General features: G+C 41.3%; 1 protein-coding gene across 1 annotated transcript in view; it reads right to left on the reverse strand.

The window, feature by feature from the left end:
* PRMT3 (protein arginine methyltransferase 3) overlaps positions 1-24,476 on the reverse strand; it is a 101,954-nt gene extending 77,478 nt beyond the window's left edge. Inside the window, exons 1-2 of the mRNA XM_013177756.3 lie at positions 24,365-24,476; positions 20,004-20,138 (exon numbers count right to left, since the gene is read on the reverse strand). Of these exons, the coding sequence (XP_013033210.2) occupies positions 20,004-20,041 (38 nt within the window). The 5' untranslated portion in view covers positions 20,042-20,138; positions 24,365-24,476. The remainder of the gene's footprint in view (positions 1-20,003; positions 20,139-24,364) is intronic.
* Positions 24,477-24,579: the final 103 nt, after the last annotated feature.

Below are 24,579 nucleotides of genomic sequence, written 5' to 3' on the forward strand. Positions count from 1 at the left end.
GTGACATAATTCTTACTTTTCAATAGTTTGTGTTCTGGACATACAAAATTGTTTGTGCCTTGCCTATTTGTCATCATAAATATACAGCAGAAATAGTTTTACTTCAAGGAACAACCAAAGAACAATTCATCTAGGATGGCATCTGTTTCGTCGGTGGAGCAGATATTTAGATGATACACGTCCAAATAATCTAAGAAAACGTTAATGCTGGCAGAGGACGCATGTTAGCTCTTTCTTCCCTGGCAACAGGAGGCATTGTGCTCTCTACAAATCCACTTTCAGCTCACCTTTCTCCAACCACACTCTCCAGCTTGACAGCTGTCTTAGGAAAAGTAAACCAATTGCCCTACAAATAAAGGACTGCAGTCATGACTTTCCCTAGAGTGAGCTCTTCAATAGCCTGTAAACACACCGCTTCTTGGGCACTGCTCAGATTATATTTCTTTGGAAAGTCTCACGTCTTCACTATGCCAGTTCAGCTCTAACCCCGCTAGCTAGCGGAGGTAGCCGAGGACAGTGGGGAAGCAGGGGCAGCACACCTATGTGAGCAACTCGCCCTGCAAACACTCCGCAGGTGGCCTACCTCCAGTGCTCCTGTTTCAGAACAAGCAACACCTTCCTGGAGAATTCCTCCTTCCAGATGCTCCTCACGACAACATGCGTGATAACCCTTAAGCCCCATCCACACGTACCACTGCTGCAGGACCAGCCTCAGCTGGCACAGAGCTCCTGTCGGTGCTGGCTGCGGGAATGCTGCAGGACGGCAGCAGGGCAGCGCAGGGTGTGCTACATGCAGATGTCTCACTACAGCATCCTTCAGTTTTCCTCTATGAGGATGGCATCATTGTTGCAATGCCCCTCTGATCTAAAAACCTGGTTAGCCTGGAGTAAAAATACTTGAGAAAAATAGTGTCACATACATAGATAGGGTCTTTGAAGTCAACAGCAAACCCATCAACTCAGGAGCACCCATCCAACTCTCTAGATGGCCTCTTCTAGCCTTAGCTATGTTATGTGATTCTGCTTAACCTTGTCTGCTGATCTTGTCAGGCTATACTATAAGCTGCAATTCTCTTCACATCATCTTCATAACTCAGGGGGTAAAAAGAGATTTAAAAACTTTTTAATTACTAGTGCTCTAGATGACCATTCTTCAGCAATAAGAAAGCAAGAGAAACCTCAACCAAATTATAGATCATAGTAACAGAAAAACAAAATATTTTTATATGGTAGAGCCCAAATCTTCATCCAAGTCTGGGGAGCTGGAATATCCAGATCGGGGTCCTATTTCATAGACTGAAATAATTAATACCTATTAGATTAAGTTTCTTTTTATCTTTGCTCTACACACATTCCCACTAATTCTTCTGCTGTGCTTGCTAAGATGGGGCACACTGATCTCATTCAACAGGGTTAATAACTGTTTAGACAAAGAGTAAGTTACACACTACAAAACCCAGCCTACTGCTTCTGATCCCAGCACCACTTTTCTATGTATATGACATTGGGTAAGCTATATCTCTATCTTTATCTTTATTTCTTTGTCTGAATGTCCAGTTCTACCAAGTATTTTAAAGCAAACTAAAGCTAAATATTATTACTATTGCTTCCCAAAATAAGTATTTTGCAAACAATTGTTCTAGGGTTTTCATTTTATTAGTATTATATTTTTAAATGGATGTCGTGTATTTCAAAGCTGGATGGCACCCAAGGCTATCAGTTACTTCCCAGTAGAACAACACCAGCTCCCGGCAGTCATACCCAAGACTGGCATTCTATTCATTTTTTCACACCTGCCATCTGAAGAGATAAGGAGGTTTAAAAAGTCTCATTGAAAGGTGTATTGAAAGTTTTATTTCCATAGTGACAGGAGTCTGAGACAAAAAACGGTAAGATATTTTGAAAGTTACACCAGGTTATCTTTGGTGAGTCTTCGAATCATACGTGAACTGAAATCTTCTTATACTCTGTTTAGAGACACAACTGGGGTTTTGATTGGGGTTTCAAAATTCCTCCAAATACGAAAATATGTTAAGCAAGCACATTAAGGGACCCATTTAATTATAAATTCAGTTCTCAAACATGCATGTGTGTTGTATTGCGATCTAGCTTCACTTTTTGTCCAAACACATCTACATATAACACTTTCTGTTCCTCCTTAGAAACATGATGCTTTTAACTCGTTGTCTTGTACCTAAAAGCAAGCAGTAGCATGGCTGATGTCTCTCTCCTTATATCAAAATAGTGATTCGGCAGAAAGTAGAAAGAACATCTTCCCTAACACAACAGCAGCAGTACTACTGTAAACATTGTACTGGGCTCCAAAATGCTCATCCTTACATACACACAATGTTTTAGTCCTGAGAATTTTGCTACTACTTGAAAGCTGTACAAGTGCCCGTCATTACATCCCTAAATCCTGCCCCAAACCACTGCACACATTTGCAAATCCAGTGAAGAAGACAGCCATGCTGACTGTAATGGCCAACCTGTTTGAGAACCAGAAGATCCAGGACCACGAACAAGATCAAAAGAGAAACCTTGCAACCCAAACCAGAAAGGAGATCCAACAGCTGAATTCATTGGCTAAACAATATGAATATTTTCTGGCCACCCACTTTATATAGACTCTTCTTCAAAACAGGACAACGTGACCTGGAGAACTTTTATTACTTCAGGATTCCCCCAAAAAATATCCAATCCTGGATGAGATACTGCTTCAAATAGTGCAGGACCAGAAGCCTCCAACAAGCTTTTTCTTTTTACTCCCATCTGACTGTAAACGTATTCTTGCTTTACAAACTCCGCATCTCATCAATGCATAACTGCATCAAAGGAAAGCAACATGGGAAAAGAGAACTCACGTACACTGAAAACAGAGCTTAAACAGAGCCAAGCTAAACTATTTGCAGAGAAAGCTCTCCTGTCCTCCAGTGACCACAATTTCCACACAACCTATTTGGATCCTGTCAGATTTTTGTAAAGAAAACTCAGCTCCTAATGGTGGTTTTTAGTTTATGTGGTGACAGGCTTTCTGGAATTCCACATCTCTACATTCTTTTTGTTCCCCTAAATACTTTCCCTGCAGGAAAATGCACTGATTCCAAACAACTATAATGGCTAAGTCCTCTAGCAAATGTCTTAAGTACCTGATTTTGAATAACACCTTGTCCGAGGAATTGGTCAGTTGTTAACCTTTAACCCTATGTACTGCCATGCAGGAGGAATCCGCTTAAAATTCTCCCTGCAAAGATACACAAGAAGTAGCATTAAGGCTATTTGACCTCAGGATTTTCTGAAGGTAACTTTTGCGTGCAACTTTCTCACATCTTTTTCCAATTGCAAACAATGCTTTAAACAACTTTTACGGTCCTTTTTTTTTCTTTCCATTTTTTGTCTTCCCATTTAGCAGTGAGAAAACTGATAAGTCTTTTTTCTAAAAAAAGGAAAGAAAGAACAAATGAAAAAAAAGAGTTACTAATAATTTAGAATTGAGAAGTGCCTAAGAAGCTGTATTTACTTTCCCTGGGACAGGGAACGTAAAGTTTATCTGACAACTGATCTTTCAAATAATAGAGTCAGTTCACAGGGAAAGGTGAAAAGTTAGGTACAGTCCTGCTTCAGGCATACAGCAAAAATCAACCCATATAACATGGACAGATGCCATTACATTTTTATGTAACATAAACCAAGTATCTAGAACAAATAAACAGAATGTCACTGCTGCAGGCAAATAAGGCAACATGTTTTTGTTTTTAATAAAGGTAGTTATAGCTCTACCACACCATATTAAATTCTCTTTTAATAAGAAAAAGAGTCCAACATCAGTTATCTTGTGCCTGGGTTGCAGCAGCGAAGGTGCTGAAAGGAGCTGTGAGACCTACACGTATGATGCAGAGTTACAGCTTTCTTCTGGCACTTCGTATTAGAAAATACCATCAGTATATTTTGGTCTCACCTTCTCTTGAACTGCATTTCCAACCACTCTGTTGAAAGAACAAGTGAAATGGTGCCCCTGCTGAACTTACTGGAAATTTTGCTACTGACTTCAGTGGAGCTAGAAAGTCACCAGTGAAGGGGAGAATTCCCTTTGCAAATGGAAATAATTTGGTGATAAATAGACACTAACAACTATTGAACCCTGGAAACAAATGCAAGATTCATCTACCCCCAACTAGTACTGGCAAAAAAATATTATTCTGAGGGTGACCAAGGAGAGAACTGTTACCTAAAGCAAAAGTAAGAAGGCTGAAAAATGCATTTTCCTGAAATCCAGAAGAGGCTGCTGTTTACGGTAAGACTGCTGTGAACCATGGCACTATCATTGTGCTGTTTCTGTCTTAGAGCCCACAATGTAGAACTCAAAGAGCGTTTGCAATTAACCAGGGTAAAGCAGAACTCTTGAAGCGACAGTATCACCAGTCCTGTGGTGACACCGTAGGAGTATATCAAGGACACTTGCCATTTGAAGGGTTCACTTCCCCAAGAAAAATGAACATTACCAGGCAAACTGAACCACTGCTAGACTGACGGGAGTCCCTAGAGAGAAGCTGAAGTACACACAACCCCTTCTCCTCCAGCCTCTTAAGACTTACTCCTCTGGCATGCAAAGCTGACTGGTACCAGTACTGGTTTTGTTTGCAAATCATGACTGCTAACTTATTTACCGTGAGCGATCACGGTCTGTTGAGTCAAGAAGATGATCTGAGGAACCTGGCTGTAGAGGAAGCCTGAAGGGCTGATTTGCACCTTTATTGTGGACCTCGGCACTCTTAGAAACAATTATTTTGCTCCCGCTTATGGCAACTATTACAAATTTCACTGTATTGTCAGTGCTTATCAGTAAAGTTTCCACAGAACCTCTGGTCTGTTCTGCCAAAGCACAACCAGGCTTTTTTCTGCCATGCCTTCTGCATTCATTCAACTCCACTGCATTTCACAAATTTACCATCTTTCACCATCTACGCTCTCAAGTAAAACAGAGTTAGCAACATCCAGAGAGATTGTTGTTTCACTGAAATATCCATTAGAAGGAAAATATCCTTTTCTGAAGAACTCTTTAATCTTTTTGGTGATTCATGTCCTTTGGGAACATTCAAGGACTCTGGATACTGGGATTTGGAATAGGTTCTAACTTAGATAAGCTTTCCTCATCCTCTCTATATTCCAAGCAATAACGCACAGCTATAAAGCATAAGGATAAATAGACCACAATGCCTTGATTACCCACAAAGAGCACGGGAACACCCTGCCACTGCACTGGCAGGACTCCACTGGGCTCGAATCGATGTGAGACTCCTTGTTGTGCTTTCTCCGTATTTAGGAGTTTGCATGCAAGCACAGGCACCTATCACACTTGTACATATCACCCTCAGCAGCCTGCTGAGGGGATCTCTTCTTAGTCGTTTCAGCTTACAGGCTGGGAAATCAAGACAACTCCAATAAATGCCATATAAGCAGATGAGCCAGCCTCATTTATTCAAAATCCTTGGGTTTTCTAGAAATGGATCTGTATCTGCACATTTTGGACAAATGAAAATCTGCTTGATTTTCAAATGTCTTAATGTGGAAATGGACACAGAGTTCAGATGCAGAACTTTCTTCTAAAGATATACGTTTATGTAGGGGCAGTCAGAACAAACAGATGAACAATAGCTATGTATGCATTAAATCTAAGAGGCTTTGTGTATTTACATTTGTGGGCCCACTTTTGAACACTTTACCCTTTAAACCTTTGTCTCAGGCTCCCCACGTATAATGACAACAATTCCAGCTCAGAAGTTGTGAAGATGAACTCAAAGCTTTTAACTCATTTAAGGCTACCTGAATATCCAGCTTCTCCGAGGACAGCTCAACAGCCTATTGAGGTCCCTGAGTTTTAAGTATTATTTCAATCAAGCAAAGAGTAATTGGAGCTGCTATTGTAATAAAAACAAAGCCCCACAGCATCACATCTTTTTGACAAAATCCTCAAATATACTTTAAACTAAGACTTGCTTTTAAATCCATCTTTTCCTCTGATGAATGGTGAAGATAAAAGTTATCATTCATTGGGCATCTTCTATTTATCTAACTTCGGCACCCTCTAAATGACGCACTTGTGGATTTCTACTATAGTCTGGGTTTCCTATGCTTGGACACAGCTGTGCTTCTATATCTCATTGTTCATGAAGCACAGGTCGTTGAAATTATGTTCTAATCCTATCTTAATTTCTATTGCAGGGTTGTACAAAAGTCCTTTGGACAAATACTGAAAATCACAATAGACTTGTCATCGTATATTTACACGTATGACATATTTGCTGTTTCTGAAATGAGTATCCTTAAGAGAGTTTTAGACAGACAAATAGCAGGGGTATCAGGCAACAAACTGTGCACATCGCTTGCTGTGCTATGCCGATACAGTACTGATGTCACCCTCCACATTAGGCATAGCACCCACATTGGAAAATTTTGCCAAAACTGACATGGACAGTAAATGAACTGCAAAGTAGAATTCCTTGTACAGTGAAGGATCTTTTTAACGAAAAACTTCAGAATAAGAAACACAAAAAAGCAGAACGTTGCAGTGTACCGCTGAAGCAGCCAAAACCCCAGATAGATTGCTTATCCCTAGAAGCGGCGTATTTTGTTCTCACCGTATACTTTGAGGCTGCTTGCTGGTTCACAGAAGACAGTTGGCTAGCTGTGTCCAAGGGAAAATATAGGTTAATCACATTACTGCGCTCTACATTTTGTTCAAAAGTATGCAAGCAGTCCATATAAATGTTAAGCAGCTGTTAATTAAACTCCCCCTTTGCCCTCCCACAGCAATTTCCCAGGCAGTCGGGGCGGAGGAGCAATCACCATTTCAGCCATGTGTTGCTGTGTATGGCTCAACCCCAAACCAACGGGATTTATTAACTTCATATCTACCAGCAAGGAGTTCTTGTCGGACCCACCGCAGCACTAATAGATCTCCTGCTGGGCCACAAACACCGCTACAAATGGCAGGGCTGCGAGCGCAATCACAGCATGAATGGCCCTAAATTAGCCAGCGCCTAATAACCAGTTTACCAACACCTGTATTAGTACTGTATCACTGTGGGGAGGGCTGCTGTTAGACAAGCCGTAATCCCATAAGCTCGTCATTTGCATATCCCTCATTAGCTGATTAAAACCTGAAGGAGGCAGGTTTTTGCAGCCGGTGGGTCCATTCCAACACTCCGTCTGCCTGGGTGGCTCGATAATGAAGCAACGCTGGTGAATGTGAGGTTTATATGTATGGAAGGGATTAAGAGCATTAGAGTTTGTGTGAACCGATGTTGCCATATTCTCTCTACTGGATCACAGTAATTGGATGGGAGGAGCGAGAGTGGATCCATTAGTTTTGTCTGTTTGCCCAGGAGCTGGGTGCTAGAGATTCAATTTTGCTTCCTTTTGCTCCTTTGCCTTTGTGAAGCATGTCTGCTTTGTCTCGGTGAGCCCTTAGCACCTCTGTACACTACCCGCACTAAGGCGATTCAGCCACAAAGAAGAAACCTCGGAGACAGGCAGCATAAAATGCAGCCCGGACTCAAGTACTACTTGAGGGCAGCACAATCCTGCCTAGCCCAATCCTGGGAGAGAAAGCAAGAGATAATTGGAATCTATAAACACCTCTGGAGCCTTTTTATTATTTTATTAGTTCTTCACATTTGGGCTTAACAAACCTCATCATCAAAGAGGCTGTGAGCTCCTTACAAGCAAACTGAATGGCTTTAAATTTCACTGACTTAAGGAGCGATTGTTGAGAGTATTTGCTGGGCTTGCATAATTCTGATGCAAAAAAAAAAAAATCCATTTCCTACATTATTTGTACAGCTGGAGTAATCACTCTGTGCGACAGATGATGATAAAAAAATCACAGCATAGTCTCTCCCATACTGCCAACAATGCACCTTCAGCAACAGCAACGAGAGAACAGGCTAAACAGTTCAGAAAAGCGTGATGCCAAAGACAGTCTTAACAGGATGTGAAGCCACAAGTTGAACACAACAGATATTGATTAGAAATGCAGCAGTTTGGGGAGGAATATTTTAAACATTCTAGCATGGCCACACCACTCCGCCAACAATCTGGAGGTGGAGAAGACTTTCTTCTGATCAGGATAGCTTAACAAAATCACCATGCAGATAAAGCTGTAGGGCACAGAGGATCTGGGAGTATTCAGATATAATAGGAATAACTGAAGGAACGTGTAAAGACAACACTTTCATGATTTTTAAAAGTATTATTCTGTACCTAAAGCTTAACACTGACATTCTCTAATTACACCTACCTGCATTTTGCTAGCAAAGTCAGTATTTCTTTTCTATAATCACTTTATTTAGTGTTTTTATCCTAGACAATGGCAGACAATCATGGGATAAGAGAAACTAAAAGTTCTTCTAGTTAAACATGTGAAAAAAATAAAAATGTGTTTATCCTTAAAGACCATAATATTCAGAAAAGCCAAAAGCATGGTGGCAGCACAGCACCAAGGAATAACGTGTGATTTGCCCTTGTGTTACTCCAGGATCTCCTCACTGGAACAGTTTTAACAGCATGAAACTGCAATGACACAGAGCCTATTTATCAAGCAGTGATTCAATCTAACTCCGTACACAGTCAATATAATCACATGCTTTTCCAAGTGTAATTTTTAGTTGTGACGCTATGATCATTTATTGCTTTTCACCTGGATTTTACCAGGTGAGGCTATACTGTGTTCCTCACTAGATCCAAAGGAGAACGTTTCACTCAGGGACAGCCCAATATTTACTCTGTGATCCGTACCTGAGTAATATGGGTTTGATTAATGCCTGCATCAGGCTGTGAGCTGCCCCAATGGCGTGAGAAGCTCAGGAACATGAGAAGATATCTCACCCGAGTGCATCTTTCTCCCAAGCCATTAGAGGAAAAGGACAGGCATGACCAACCCACCTGGCTGCTGGAGCCCCTAAAATCCAGATGGGAACAGCAGCTCTCCTGCTACAGCTTTTGTCCCCAGGAACATACCCATGCCCAGGCACTGGCAGTGCGAGATGCAGCACTAACAGTGAGGATTCCCACAGTACAGGGAGCTGATTTTCATGTGCCTCTGCACTCGATCTCCATTGCCCCCTGTAGGTGACAATCATCTCCAATACAGTGCTCCTCTGTATGTGTGTGTATAAACAAGGACTCCTGCTCTGAGCGTTTCTCATTTAAAACAACAGCTGAGATAGCAGCCAAAAGGCCAAATCAAAATCTGCATCTTTTTCCTTCCCCCCACAAAAAATTAAATGCTGGAATTGCATTAAAAAAAAAAGTATCTGCACCAGGTATCTCTAGAAGGTTTCACAGTACTGCCCTGTACTGTCCCCTCCCTGCTTTGACTACAGCCCGTCTGCCTTCAGAAACAAGCAGTTCCCCATGGCTTTACCCACTTCTCATTTACAGCTTCCACACATCCCTGGCTAGATGGGAGACTTTGGGCAGGCTGTCTTTGACATTGCGATGATCTCAGGAAGCTACGCAAGGTACCGGCAGCTTCTGCAAGTGACTGCTTGCCTCCCTCCGTGGCAGCACCCTTCATTTCCTTCCTTCCTACTCTCTCCTTCTTGCAGCAGGCACACGCAGCCAGCCAGGTCCTCTGCAGTGGCTCTGACCACTGTGGTTTTGCCTGCAGGGTAACGCTGTCCGTAACACCCAGCCCGACCCCATGGCTGTGGGAAACCCAGTCACTGCTACACCACGTGGATGATTAATGAAAGGGCAGCAGTTGCCAAACTGCTGCTGAAAGGACAATGTGCATTTGTCTAAATATTATGTTTCCAGAAACTAAAGCTCAGCCAGGACTAGTGACAAAGAGGAATGAGGTTGTGCTGGGGTGAGCTGTAGCCGTAGGTGTTTCAACAGCTCCTTAGGTGCTCTGCTCCACGTTGCTGCTGGGGGAATCCAGTAAGGTCCCAGCTCCAAAGGACAAGGGAGCATGAAGTAGGTGATGAAGGTATGAAGTTCTCATCCTACCTCTCATTCCCCCAGGAAAAGTTTACTTTTAATTCCAGTTATTTTAGTGTTTGGGTTTATAACATAGCCCCGACAAGTACATTCACTGCCCTAACAGAATGGGCACTGAGAAGGTAAATACTCCTTGAGCCGGTCGTGCTGTGCTGGAGAGTCAGACACGTTGTGCACCTACTGCAAAATCAGACGAGATTGCAACCAGACTCTGGGGTTGGCCCTGTCTCTTCCAGACTGATGCTCCTGTCTTGCAAGAGGAACTCATTCAGGAATTCATAGACTTTGTGACTTTTGAATAAAAAAGACTTCTCATTTTTTTATATGAGAGCAAATGCTCAGGCATGTTTTCACCATTTACTCCAAATTACTACCTAAACATCTCAGTGCCAGCGATAGCATAAAGAAGCCAGTTAAATTGTTAGCTTACAAACATTTTCTTCGTGGATTACATAAAGAAAGAGAAAGCATGAAGTAAGTACCCGTGTTTTCAGAAGGCATTGCCTACAAAATCCCACTTGGGATTATTATACAGCTTTTAGTGAAATAATGTAACCTCTTGAATTAGAGCTGATTATACTGCAGAATATGAAACATATGGTAGAGGTACCATGGCCTCAGCTCCCGTAGCCTCCACTCTTGTAGCCTCTAGCCCCATGCTCTCCCCTTCCGTGACCTCTGGTCTCACATCCTCCCACTCCTGCAGCCCCCAATCCCATGGAATTTGGTCCCATGGCCTTTGCTCCTGTGGATGCCCATCGCATGGCTTCAACTTCCATGGCCTCTGGTCCTGTAGCCTCCACTCCTGCGTGCCTGGCCCTCGTTGCCTCTGATCCTCTGAACTCTAGTCCCTAGCCTCAAATCCCACAGCCTCCAGGCCTGTGACCTCAGTTCCCTTATGTTTGATTTGCATGTTCTCCAGCTCCACGGCCTCTGGTCCTGGGGCCTCCATTCTCATGGTCTCAGCTTTCATAACCTTTAATACAGTCCTCCCTTTCTATAGCCTCCAATACCCTGGCCTCATCTCCAATAGCCTCCAGTCCCTAAGCTTCAACTCCCACAACCTTTGGTCTCACGGCCTCCTATCCATGTGAACGTTACTTCCATGGCTCCACTCTCCTGGTACCACAGCCTCAGCTCCTGGGGCCCCTCAGCTCCTGGGGCCTCAGGCTCTGAGGTTTCTACTCCTGCAGATCTACCTCCAGACAAGGCAGCTAGCTAAACTTCAGGTGAAATTCCCATGAGAAGTGGGATTTAGACAAGAGAACAGAGTCATTAGAACGGAGCTCAGACGTGACACAGAGAGCTGGCAGAGCTCGCCACGGCCACCTGCGGTCTCACTGCTGCCTTAGCCCAACTAACCGCAGCTTGCTCCAGCTCCCGCTCCAACTCACCCCTTGAATCGCACTCCTCCAGCTTCTGGCACTTGCGCTCAGGTGTTCGGCTGGATCAAGGAACTGATCCAGCTCAAAGGAAACCTGGGGATTTCAGGGGTGGGGTTTGCTTGGATGTTCATGGATCAGCGCTTTGATCCAGCTGACAGACAGCACAGCAGCACTCACTCTACGTCCAGTGAGGCAGTAGAAAGAAGAGTTAAGTCAGCAGGCTGTGAATGATATAGAGTGCTCTGGCAAGAAAGGTTAACGCAAAAGTACATGGTAGCTTCAGAAAGAGCCTGAGCAACAGGATGCTGCCTGCAGAGACCAGCCTCCTCATTAGAGAAAGGCCTCAGGCCCCCTAATCAGGGCTGTACCTTTCCAAAAAAGAAAAGCTGAAATCCAGAATGCGTAATTCAGTAAGTTCAGAAAAACAAACTATTTAAATTAATAAAATTACTTAGGGGAAACAAGGGTGTTCTTTGTGTTCTGAAGCAAAGAAGTTATGCCTGTCTTCAACATTTCTTTGCTAAGAATTTGTAATGACTTTGGAGTTGGTTATTATTACCATTAATATTAAGGGTCACACACTTCATTCATGGGATACATCTTGCTACCAAGCTGACTGTATGTGGAAAAAAAGGCCTATGGCCCTGTAAAACAACCGCAGTAAGCTGTAGGAGAAGGCTGCCAAGCGAATCGTGCTGTGGCTGCGCTGTGGTAAATTCCAGAGCACACAATAATGCTCCCAGTTGTTTGCTTGAATCATCTTACGACGCTGCGTGCACATTTAGCTGATGTACCAACACTAATGTACCATGCCATTCTCAGAGCTGGAATTATAAAATATTTCATAAAAATAAACAGCTTTCTTGCCAAGCTCATGACCGATAATCCCACAGATGCAAATCATTAATCACAGAATGTAGCAAGGTAATTACCAACCCAGGGATCTGTTTTGTGGAGTATGGGGCTGTGGTTGGATTACATTCTTGCTGCACAAAGCAGGCAGCAGTTGCCTGCTGCTGAAATCACTCTGTACCAGCACACATCAGGTCCTAACAGAGCACCAATATTCAGCCAACCCACGTTCATTACAGCGCTGGCAGTGAACTGCCAGCATAGAACATTCTCCTGCCACTTTTATTTAGCACAAACGCAGACATCTTAACACTGATGACTGGAAAGAACAAAAAATATCCTCACTGCATGCTTATACTTTACGGGGCCCGATTCTGAAATCGGTAGGGCCTGGCTCACACAGAGCTGTTATCTTTCTGTCCATTTAATTCATCCCAAGGGTATGAAAGAAACCTCGTTCTGGAAATTTTCAGTCCTGGGCTTTGCCACAGACTGTGTTCCTTGTGAGTAACAACAGAGTCAAGTACGGAATGAAGGCAAGGGGTTACATTGCTCCCCTCTTCAAAACCTTTCTGTACAAAGACTGAAATCAGTTTCAGACTTTTGGAAACATTACGCATTAAATTATTTGCTAATATTTTTCATTTCTGCCAGCTCCCACAATTCATTTTCTGTTTCTAGTCGGCATCACCATCCCATTTTCAAGCACTGCTGTGACACAACACTAGAGTATAATAGCACTGCAAGAAACCATTCATATCCCTCACTCCCCATGATTTTTTTCATACCCTCTTCCTTTATACCCCAGCTGCCCAAGAAAATCATTAAAAATACAAGTGGGGAAAGTGTGTTACCAAATCCCATCTAGACATGTCTCCAAGCATGGCTGAGCACTACAACTCCAGGCCACCAAGGAACTCACATGACAACAAAGCTCTGCTGCCTCATGAAAGGGAAAAAAATGTTTAGGTGGAGAAGACAAGGGATCAGCATCAAGGACATCAGTCCAGAACCATTAATTCCCCAAGGCAATGGAGTAATTCCAAGCACTTACTCAGCTTTCCATCACTACTGCAGATACCCAGCTACCCCTAGTGTGCTCCCACCTAAAAGGCTCATTCTCCAGGTTACCCTCATTTTCCATCCTTATGCTGGAACTGTCATTATCAGTAAAACCTGTGTACCATGAAAATAAAGGGCCCCTGCACCACTCAGGGCCTTCAAACAGCTGTCTTACATTGCAACCCACACCACCTGGTGCAGCCAACAGAGAAAGGCTATGATAGCACACGACTGGGGGCACAGGAAAAATCCTCATCTGAGCTAGCCAGTATTTCCACAGACTTGCATTTTATTTTCATGAATGGTTCACAGGGAGACAGGCAGGGTGGCTGGAGGCACGTGTTGCAACAGGAAGTGCTGGGGCAGTTTGTGGAGGGCACCTCCATATTCACCGAGTGATGAGAGCCACCCAAGGCTGACAGCTGTCTGCGTGCAGCTGTGCTGGCGTCCCTCCCTGCAGGAAGGGTGTTCCCACTGCCCAAGTCCCCGCAGCTGCTCAGGATCAGCTGGGGAGGACACTCACTGAGAATCATTTCAGCTCTAAAAGAAAAATCAAAGTGTCAGTTCAGGGTAACACTAGAGAGAACAGCTGAAGCTCAGCTTCACTTTCAAGCCATCACCAAATCACCGTGGCTCATTACATTCTTCTCTTTGAGTTGACTGTTTCTCCCTGTCCCTTTAGTGACAGTCCCCACTAATGACTTCTAGGGCTCTGCATTTGCTTTTACCTAGTGAAAAGTAATGGACTTCTATGTAACTCTGTAACACAGAAATGTGTATCCCATCTTACAGGTTCAAGGCAAAGTTCTCTTCCTGAGATATTTTGGCAAGCGTCACCATAAAACCTCACAGTACTTTTCTATTTCTTTTACCATTTCATTGCTTTAGCATTATACACCGATAAAATGATAAAGGTTGGGAGCTGAGGCCACAGGACCCATATGATCTACTCGATGAAGTGCAATCAGGAGAGTCTAACATGGTCTGGCAATTAACCATTTAAAGAGAATTACAATGTCTTGAATTATATTAGGATAACAACAAGCAGAAAAGGTAGCTGTATTAGTCAGCTTGCTAAGAGTGGTTGTAAGAGGACAATTCTTGGAGGTTTGGAGCTCATTCTGTATGGGCTCAGGACGAACCTGTCAGGCCACAGCTTATTATCAACAGCTTTTCTCATATGCATGCAAAAAATGAATTGTCAAACCACAACCAAAAACTCTTGGAAGCAGGTGATTAGCTTTTTCTCATGAAAAAAATGAAACCTATGACACTGAAATTCAATCACACACACATACCTCTCTATTTTGACAGTCCAGTTAACTGTGGGAAACTAGCAGTTGAAGGTTTTTCTAATCACTCCTGTTTTGCAACAAGTCTGGAACACGTAAGTCATTTTATTTTTAACCACAACATTACAGCTGTGACAGCCACAATGTCCTAGCCCACTGAACCTGTTGCTTGCTGATGCCTGAAGATTAGTAGTAAGTGCAGTTTCCGGAATTAGGGAGTGATACTGGTGGTCTAAAAACACAAAGCAAGTGCCCTGAGACCAGCAATGTTATAAACTTATAGTGCATCCTATCACCTTCCTGTATGCCTACAGTTACTCCAGCGTTCTCCCTGCTAAATGCCAGGTAGCTTCTCTTTTTCATGCTGCCGCCACAGAATAATTGAAGCATGGAAACGTGCACCAATATTTGCATCACGATAGTGGGTTTAATCGCCTCAACACTGAATCTCCCAGAGAAAGAAGAACCTCATTCTGGGGGGGCATTAGAGGAGAACTGATGTTCTCCTAACCCCAAGCAACTCTCTTTTGGGTTCTGCATGGTCCTTTACATTGGTAGCTTATTTCGTAGGCACCAACAATTGGAAGAACCTCTTCTGGGGCACAGACCACTGGTACATAAAACTACACAGTTTTCTGCAGCTATTCAACTGAATGCTTTTTAACCCCAAAGGTGAATCGACACCGTAGGCTGATTTCATTGCTTGTTATTAAACTACAGTCACGCTTTGAAGTCTAAGCCTGAAGTCAAGACCTTGACTATGCTAAGCAGAAGGATGGAACAAGAGGAGTGCCCTTGAGACAAAGAGTGTGATAGCCAGTTAGAGTAAGCCCATGGTTTTGGATCATTTACCTGTCAATCAGCTGTCAAAACACTCTTATTTATTCTCTGTCAGAACTTCATTGCTCCTTACTATACTTTCCCTTCTATAGGGAAGATAGGAGGTGCAAAGAGGTCGCTGACTCAACCCCAGACACAGACCCCTTTCTCTTCCCTTTCCTTGCACTCGAGCCAAGTGCCAAAGAGTGCAGCTGACTCCGAGGAGATATGGGCCCGGGGAGCTCATATGTGCCTGCAGACACTGTACTGCATCTACCTAAAACACAATTAACCAATGCTGGGGAAAAAAAAAGGCTTTTTGGGGAACAATACATGGATTTCAAAAGTTTGAGTTTAGCTGAACACACGCTTGCATTATTTAACACACGTTCGCCCCTTGTTCTGCCAGCTCTGTCCCCACCATTTACTGCTAAACAGGTCCCTTATCTTTATTGATCACTTAATTTATCTTTTCTTAACTCCCCTTGCTCCGTCTGGTGCCGTGTGTCCAAGGTATTGAGGCTAAACATCCGTCTGTTCATACTGTCGTGACTGGTTTGCCTTTGAAAGAATAGGGGGAGCAGGTGGTGTGACTAAGTAGACCCTCAACAGAATAGGGGCACCATTGCTGTGTCCTGTCCCAACCTGCCAGCGATTCCCCACCCTCCCAACTGTTCCACATTAAAGCAGTCAACTGTGGCTTTACAGTCCAAGTTTTACACAACTGTTTTACAAACCAGGAAGAATTTCTTTTGTTGAAAACCTTTTGTCAGGCAGCACAGACTGGGGGGGTAGTGGGGTAGAAGCAGTGCAGAAAGCCCGTTCTGAGGCTGAGTGCATTTTAATGTGTATGTAGATATACACCACGCGATGTGCCGAGCCGCTGAGCCCGTTCTGGCCGTATTGCCGGGCTGCTTTTAAGCTCTCTTTCAAAGCAGTTGCACAATGTATCTTTCACATATATCCATCTTTTTGATTTTCTGGGGGTTTTTACTACTAAAGAAATGTTTTTATGGTACAGTTTTGGCTTAATAGAGCAAGTAAGACTGAAAACAACCTAATAAAATAACTCCTGTAATTTGTGTGGTTTTTTTTCTTTTCTTTTCTTTTTTTTCCTGAATAAGCATACAATATCCATTTTTCAGTGTTGCAAAATGATTAGAAATCCATCTACCTGGATAGATAGCCCTGAAGAAACGTCCAGATGATGCTTCAAGCACATTCCAGTTTCTGAGTAATCTCACTGCAGGCACCATGCTGCTTCTCATCTCCTGCACCACAATTCCTCACAGGCTTCAGCGGTGCTTATTTCAACCCTGATTTAGGAAAGCACTCCAACATGTGGGTTATCTCTGAGATAACGTACCCTGAAACAGCCTGGTCCATGAGAGACAGAACACTCGGGAACTCACAAAACCGAACCCAGAAAGAGCAAATATTTCTTACAGCTGCAAAACTCATCTGGTATCACCCACCAGAGCGCTACAAATACTTGCATGCAAAAGCCAAACTTGCCAAATTCTTCTGGCTTGCTTTTTTCCCCTCCCCTCTGTGAGAATTTGTTAACTGGACCATTCACAATTTTTTCAAACAGAAGATTTGATCATTTTCCACATTTTCAAAGGAAAACAAAATTTATGCATACTCCTATTTGCATCTCGAGTTTCTTTCCACAGTCAAAAATGTACTGGAAGCTCTGTTTCAGGCAAAACAGCAAACCAAGGGAGAGAGATCCCCCTCCCTTTTTTTTAACGTCTTGTAGTCAATCACTCAAATCTTAAAACTGCACAGAAAAAAAAAAAAAAAAAAGAGAAAAAAAAGAAAAAATAGAAAAAATAGAAAAATTGTCTTCTTTCTTTCCTTCGGGGACTTGTGTGTCTCCTGCTACCCTCCCCCTCGCTATCAAACTGCAAAGGAAAGACAAAAGCTGAGACCCTGCTCCTGCAGTAGTCAAAGGCAAAATTTCTGTGGGGCCTGAATTTCACCCAAGCTGCTGAGTCCTGCAGCAACCAGAGAAATCAGGGACTGCTGCCCAAGGAAGAAAGGATCCACATTTACTACAGGACTGCTGGGAAAGGACTGAGAATTCCTCATACTAAAAGCTTTTCTGCTAGGAGCCTGATCCTCTCAAATAAGCAAGTAACTGACTTTTCAGTTCAACTGATACAAAGAGTACAGTTTAGATTATTATTATTATTTTAGCTTCTTCATTAATATATATATATATTCAGAGATAAAATGAAATGTTTCAGAATATTATTTATTTATTCATTTATTTTAAGAAGTGGGGTGGGGGGTGGAGGGGCAGATGACAAAAGGGAAAGGTTGTGTTGAAAGAAATGCTGATATATGTCTACAGCCCCTTCAGTAGCCTGGTGGTTAGGTCACTCAGAAGACTAAGTTTAAATTCTTCCTTTTCTTGAAAGGCCCTGAAGGCCTTCTAAAGAAAGCACTAAAACTACCAAGCAATATGATGACATGGAGAGTCTGTGATTGCCAATTGCTCATATTAATGCAATTCTATTATGCATTAAAAAATCAATGGTCCTTTGAAGCTGGCATCCAGAATATCTATTCTCTGAGACCAGTGTCTTAATCATGGGGTTCATCAATTCTTATTTTACATTTCCTATCTCACTGAATATTCATTTAATACACAATGAAACACCACCTACAAGAAAGAAGGGAAGCTCACCTCCTCTCCCCTGCCCTCTCCATTGTTTTACACCATGGTGCTTAGGGCAGTCACTATGTAGAAGGGAGACAAGGATTTGCTTTTCCCATATCAAGGAGAACACTGAAAAATCTGGACTAATAAAAAGAAAAAAAAAAAAGTATCTCCAAAAACCTGAATAAGTATCCTGTCACACAATGATGGATCAAAAGGGATCACCATAGCTTATTTTCAGTGAAAACAGTTTCTCAAGTGCAGCAAGCATTTCAAACAGTTTCTTGACAACCAAGACTATTTTGCAGCAAAACTGGTCAACAGTAATACAACACAAAATAAATTCTCCGGACCTAAAAATGGCAACTAAGGAAATGAGGATAAGTATCACCAAAAATGAAACACTCAGAAAGTTTTATTCCCCCCCCCCCCCCCCCCACAAAAAAAAATCTTCTAAAACATTTTCACAGCAGGAAAAAGAGAAATATTTTAGTACTGTACATAGGCGGAGAAAGAGGATATTTACTTATTTAGATCTCTCAATATTATCTCAAACACTGTGGTAATATGTCTTGAGATAACATGTCCTACATCTCTGCTCATTTCAAAGATATTGATTGCATACCTACTTCAGAAAAACTCTGTCACAAATATGGCAGTATCTGTAAATCACTGCACTGCCTTCCCATTGTAAAAATCAGGAAAACCTTTAAAAAACACTTTAAACATTAGGAAATGATTCTGCATCGTTCATTATGAATATTGTATTTGATATCTCTACTACCACATTAAAAAAAAGTCTTGTTACTACTAACTTCTTAAATTGACTAGCTTTTCTTCAATGTGTATATGAATTTTCAGTACAAACTGTGTACAACATTCAAAAGATAGTTGTAAAAACAGCTGTGGAGTCCACAATCACTGTATTTTACCTGTTCTTGCATGCTAGTTTATGTCTCTAGCATCTCTTCGTCTACAGACTTACATGAAGAACTACTGAATCAGTTAAGAATTAATCCTTATATTATGCTAAGGAGAGAGAAGAAAATGGTTAGATAGAAAAAATGGGAAACTAGACAGTAGATGACACAGTGCTCCAAGTGACCTGCAACCTGAACTAGATCACAAATGATTTAATGAGATCTGAAACGAACCTCTTGGTCTTTCCAATCCTTGACGGGCGTCTGTCTACATCACAAAAGCCACAATACCTTTTGGCACAATTTTTCAGAATTGACATTTTCAGAGAGGCTTATTGCTGGTAAGGCATAGATGTTATAGGTCAGAATAAACTGTACTGGCAGATTTGCTGTAGACAAGGTTAAATGGCAACAGGCAAAGCTGTCTAGAATCAGCAGTGTTTCCTTTCCAAGAAAAATTGAATTAAACTAGTGAAATATCCCAGCAGACGGATGAAGGAAACATGATTTTCCAAGACAGTCAGCTATAGGCACCCGTTTATTCAGAGGCAGTAAGTTTCCTGCACTAGCATATGCAGCCCTCAAAATATTTTGTGGATCTTGCTGCTTCTGTGAAACTGTTGTCACTTCGTGCGTACATCAGACTTGATTTAACTTGCTTGAAAGTCATGTATTGATACCCTCGATATATATAATGCCTTCATTTTACTTTCCAAGTGACTGAACAAAACTAAAAGGAGAGGGAAAAAAATCATAACTTCCACTTACCCTAATGCAAACGTAATATTTGTGTAATTGTGTATAATCGTTTAAAGTATAATTTAATACATCCCTTTAACAACCCACAAATTATCACTTGACAACTAGAAATAATAGGTCTTTTTGTTAAAAACAGAAAGCATGTGAAGACTAAAGGTTAAACAGGTCTTTTCACCATGATAAATCACTGGTTAATGAGCCTGGTATTGTTGGGTATTATACTTGCTCACTTTAATGCCATTACCTTCTGGTTGTAAAGCTGACACTACTAATGATCTTCATTCTTTGAACTTTTCCACAATATTGACTGGTTGCATAGAGCAGATGTTACTTGGATTTGACTGCAAAAGTGGCAATTCTTCTGAAGCCTGAAGTAGCCCTGAAAAGAACGATACATAACGTATTTTGATATCTTTAAGTCAAAAGAGATTCTTCTCCAAGCTATTGCTCTGCAGTTTCTCTGTACAACGCAAACATCAGTCTTAGATAGGATAAATACTCTTCATCTGTTTTCATTTTTAAGAAAGGAAGTTGTAATAATGTAGGGAACCAACACAAGGAAATTCTCATCTAGGCTGTTCTGTTGGACCAGTAACGGCTTCTACATCACTGCAAGCACAAGCAAAAAACTTCTCAGTCCTGTATTTATTTCACAGCTTTCCTTGGTCTTGACTGCAGGACACTGAGATAGACAGGAGCGTATTAGCGTGCCAAGTGCCGACAAAGCAGGATGCAGAAGGCCCATGTGCATGTATTTTTATACATCCACATCCACCCCTTTTTATTCCAGGGTGAAGGAGGCCAAGCAGAGCCCAGTTCTTCTCCTGTAGGTGGTTAGAAGCAGCAAGCAGTTACTCGACACCTCTTTAACATATGAGGGCTGTCTTATTTGTGTGATGGACTAGGTTCAAAAAACTCAAACTGCCTTGGGAGCAAGACAGAAGACATTGGCAGAAAGCAGGGATGGCTGCGTTTAGTTTAAACCTGATGCAATGTGGAAGCTCTGTGTTCTTTTCACTTTCTGACCTTGCCCTTTTCTTGCACCTCTTCTTGCTCTGCTCCTTGTACACTTTATATTTAGAAAATGTGGACCACAAGGCAAAATTCAAACACTAGGAAGACTGGTAATTTTGTGTCAATTTGCTTCTTAAAGTTCCTGGCCAGAAAGATTTTGGTGCAATGTAGAACAGAAATGGGGACAACTGAACTCACCACCCCAGAAAGTCAAAGCTCAAACTGTTACACCCTTCACGCACACAGTCTTTGTATAGCTTTATGCAACAGCAAGCACAAAAGGGTTCGTTTTTCACTTCTTTCAGTGAGATTTAGGAGAGTAGGAAGAATGAGGATGTGATAGGTTTCATAAATATCATTCTGATTATTGAGTTAGGTTTCACGTGAGGCAAATGAAAAATAGGAGCAATTTCTCTAAAGAAAGAAACTAGACGTTTAAAACATCCCCAGTAAGAAATCCAAGATGTAAATCCAAGATCCAAAAGGCATGGTACTCACTGGTACATAAAAAATTCTTAATTTCCTAAAGGATTCATGAAAGTTTAAACCTGAAGGTTTAATCCTTAATGTGCTTGGGCAGGTTACAAAAAGTTTCAGTAACATTAATTTCACAATATAAAAAAGTAAACTTGAACATATTTCCTGCCTCTTACCTCTGATTCCATTTCCATTTACCTCATTTGGATTGCAAGAAACATTTTTCACATAATACGTCCATCACATCAGCACCCAGGGCTATCTAAGCTGCAGAGAGGGTCCCTCACTGAAAGAATTCAGAGTCACTCGCATATAGAATAAAAACCTGAGCCCGAACAAGTCAGCTGAAGCCTCAATAAAAGAAACATTTCACTTGAGAAATAATTAGGTAGACATGATTAATATATTTAATGGACAAAAAAGGAGAATATGGTCTTTAATAACCCCACAGACTGCAACCTAAGTATTTCTCATCTGAGAGGTGTTACCTCCAATAGTATAATATACTTGTGCCTGGTATGAGGCCTGTCCTAGTGTCAGAATAAAACTGCCACTTGTTTCAGCTTGCAGCTAGGGGGAGAAAAAATTAAAACACTTCCAAAGTTGATGTTTTATATTTATATATACATGTAAATACACACACGTATATATAAATATCTAAATGTCTTTGAACAATCATAACTACGGTCTTGCAAAACCCAGCTTGGTTACACTCTAAATATAAATATTTTCATACTCAGAATTTATCAACATATATGGAATACAAACTTTGACTTAAAGTATAGTTACTTGCTAACAATTTTTTTTCTATGTTGGTGTTTACAAAGTGTCTTTTTCGTAATGTGCAAATTGGCCAAAGTAGTTTGAAAGGCATGTTTTTGATAAAATAGACTTTTTAGAAATCATTTTTACTGTGGAGAGTATCAAAAGCGTATAGTGGTTTGTTTTGTTTTTCCTTTGGCTTGTCAATTTAAGTATTTTGCATTTTACTGATAAAATAATAAAGAATAGTTACAACTACCTTGGGAAAAAAAGACCTTTTAATATTGTGGACTACGTATGAATGCGGCATATATTTTAAGATTGCTCTCCAACCAGTTGCAGTATATTTTGTGATTCTGGTATTGCAAGCTGCTTTCTCCCTCTCTGTCGCCTTCTAAGGCAGCCCTTATTTTTGCCATAAAAATAGCTTTCATTTTGAAAAGCTATTTCAGATATTTTTAATGGATGAGATGCAAGACTAGTGGCTGAACATCTGCACTCATTTGGACACTGAAATATAGTTTATTACCATGTAATCAGAGCACTTTTGCAGTATTTGGGCTACTAAAAATCACGAGTAGCGGTAAATACTTCAGCACAAGCTAATGCAAATTATCCAAGAAAGGCTTTGTTAGACAAACAGTATTTACCACAGAGACAGACCCATTGTATCAGTTTCACAGAGACAGTGAATAACTTCTTTAATCAAAGGTACTGCCTCATTCCATGTTTGTACATCTACATCCAAAGTAACTCCCCAGTTCAATTTATGTGTCTGGATGGTGAAAAGCAGAACTGTGCAGACAGTAATTTCACCGAAGCTGTATATTTTCCCCTTGGGGTCTGCTCTCTCACCGAAAATCCTCTTTCTCAGAATCCTCATTGTAAGATACTCATCAGATCTATGATTTAAACAGCCGTATTTGACTTCATTCTCATTCCAATCCAATGCATCGAGCCCACAGTTCCCTCTTAACTTGCCTCCCAGTCAAAATTAGACTCCCAATTAGAGTAGTATACTTATATAAAACTGTAACAAGCAACACCTCAACTTACCTATCTCATTTCACTATTACTTTAAGCAGCAGAAGTTTCATTGCAAGGAAAAATTCTATATAAAAATCTTTTTTTTCCCCCCTAAATGGCAATACAACTTTCAGTATGAACATAGCACGATGATGTACAGTATTCATTTAACAAATTTTCACATGTATTATCCAGGAATTATGTAGAGAAGTCTGGAAAAGCTCTGGTATGGCAGCAGAATCGTCTGAAAATGCAGACAGGGAATCCAACAGAAAGTTTGCCCCAGAATACATCCCTACACACACACATTCATGCAGCCTCCTCTGCCTATCATCCCCTATTCCTTGACCACATTCACCTCCACCGTCCCTTTGCCTTTGACCTCTCTCTGCCACTGCCTCTGATTTTGTATTTGTTTTCTGAGGATGTATTATCAATCACTTTTAAGTACCTTTAATCGGGACATTTAACCTAAGCGTGTGAAAGTAGTAGATCCTTCCACCCAAAGGAGAAATAAGTTATTGCAAAGAAGTCTTAGTTTATATCCCTTAAGACATTAAAGATAAAATGGGAAAAAAAAATAAAATAAAAAAGGAAAATAAAGAAGTTGCAAACGTTCTAGTTGCCAGAATTTGCATTAGGTTTGAAGTGCCTCATAGCATTATCCATGTTGATAACCCACAAAACAAGACTTCTGCTTAGAAAAGTTCAAGTGCTGGTGTCAGCTAATTTCTCTTGTACCAAAATGTTTCATTTTATTTCCGCTGATTAGCATAAAATTGTTCCCATTGTCTCAGCTACAGAGGCACACAATGGTGCTAAAGATCCCTGCAGTGGGGAGTTTCTGCATGTTTCCAGCTCCTGGCTTTGCTTTAGAATTCATTAGCCACAGGAGCGCCGCATGCTCTGTGTTGGATTTCCATATTTACAGCAAGAGAAATACTAGTTTTCACCGGTAACTCCCTGAATATTTTAATTACATGCCTTCAGCTGTCAGGGGAATTATTTTTCATCACCGAATGATGTGGCTGAGGCCATAATATGCCTCTGTAACTTTCTTTTTTTTTTCTATTTATCCTTTTATCTGCCAATATCTACCTTCATCTACCCATATCTGGTACACAAACAACTTTCTATAATGTGACTATACTTAAAGTCTCTCAGTCATAAGAAAATTGCGTATATACGTAAGAAAATAAAAAAAACTATCACTGTGAAGCATTCAAAAGGGTTTCAAAACTAACTGTCAATAATTATTTTGCTCCCCTTCTACTCTTTATAGCTGCTTCATTTCTTCTGTTTATGTCCTACTACATTTCCACCTACCTACTTAGAGTTGCTCTTGATTTCATTACTATGGAAAAGCATTATTATCTGTAAAAGAAATTGAGCAGTGTTTCACTTCTCCCTGCCTGTGATGAGCTCTGCAGCCAGTCCCGCGTCCTCCGAGGGAGAAGCAGGGAAGGAGGAGCTCTTCGTGGGGGATTAGGGAAGGAGAAACCCTGATTTTTTGCCCTAACAAATCTCGTTCTTGGCTCTGC

Source organism: Anser cygnoides, chromosome 5, assembly GCF_040182565.1.
Source record: "Anser cygnoides isolate HZ-2024a breed goose chromosome 5, Taihu_goose_T2T_genome, whole genome shotgun sequence".
Taxonomy (NCBI): domain Eukaryota; kingdom Metazoa; phylum Chordata; class Aves; order Anseriformes; family Anatidae; genus Anser; species Anser cygnoides.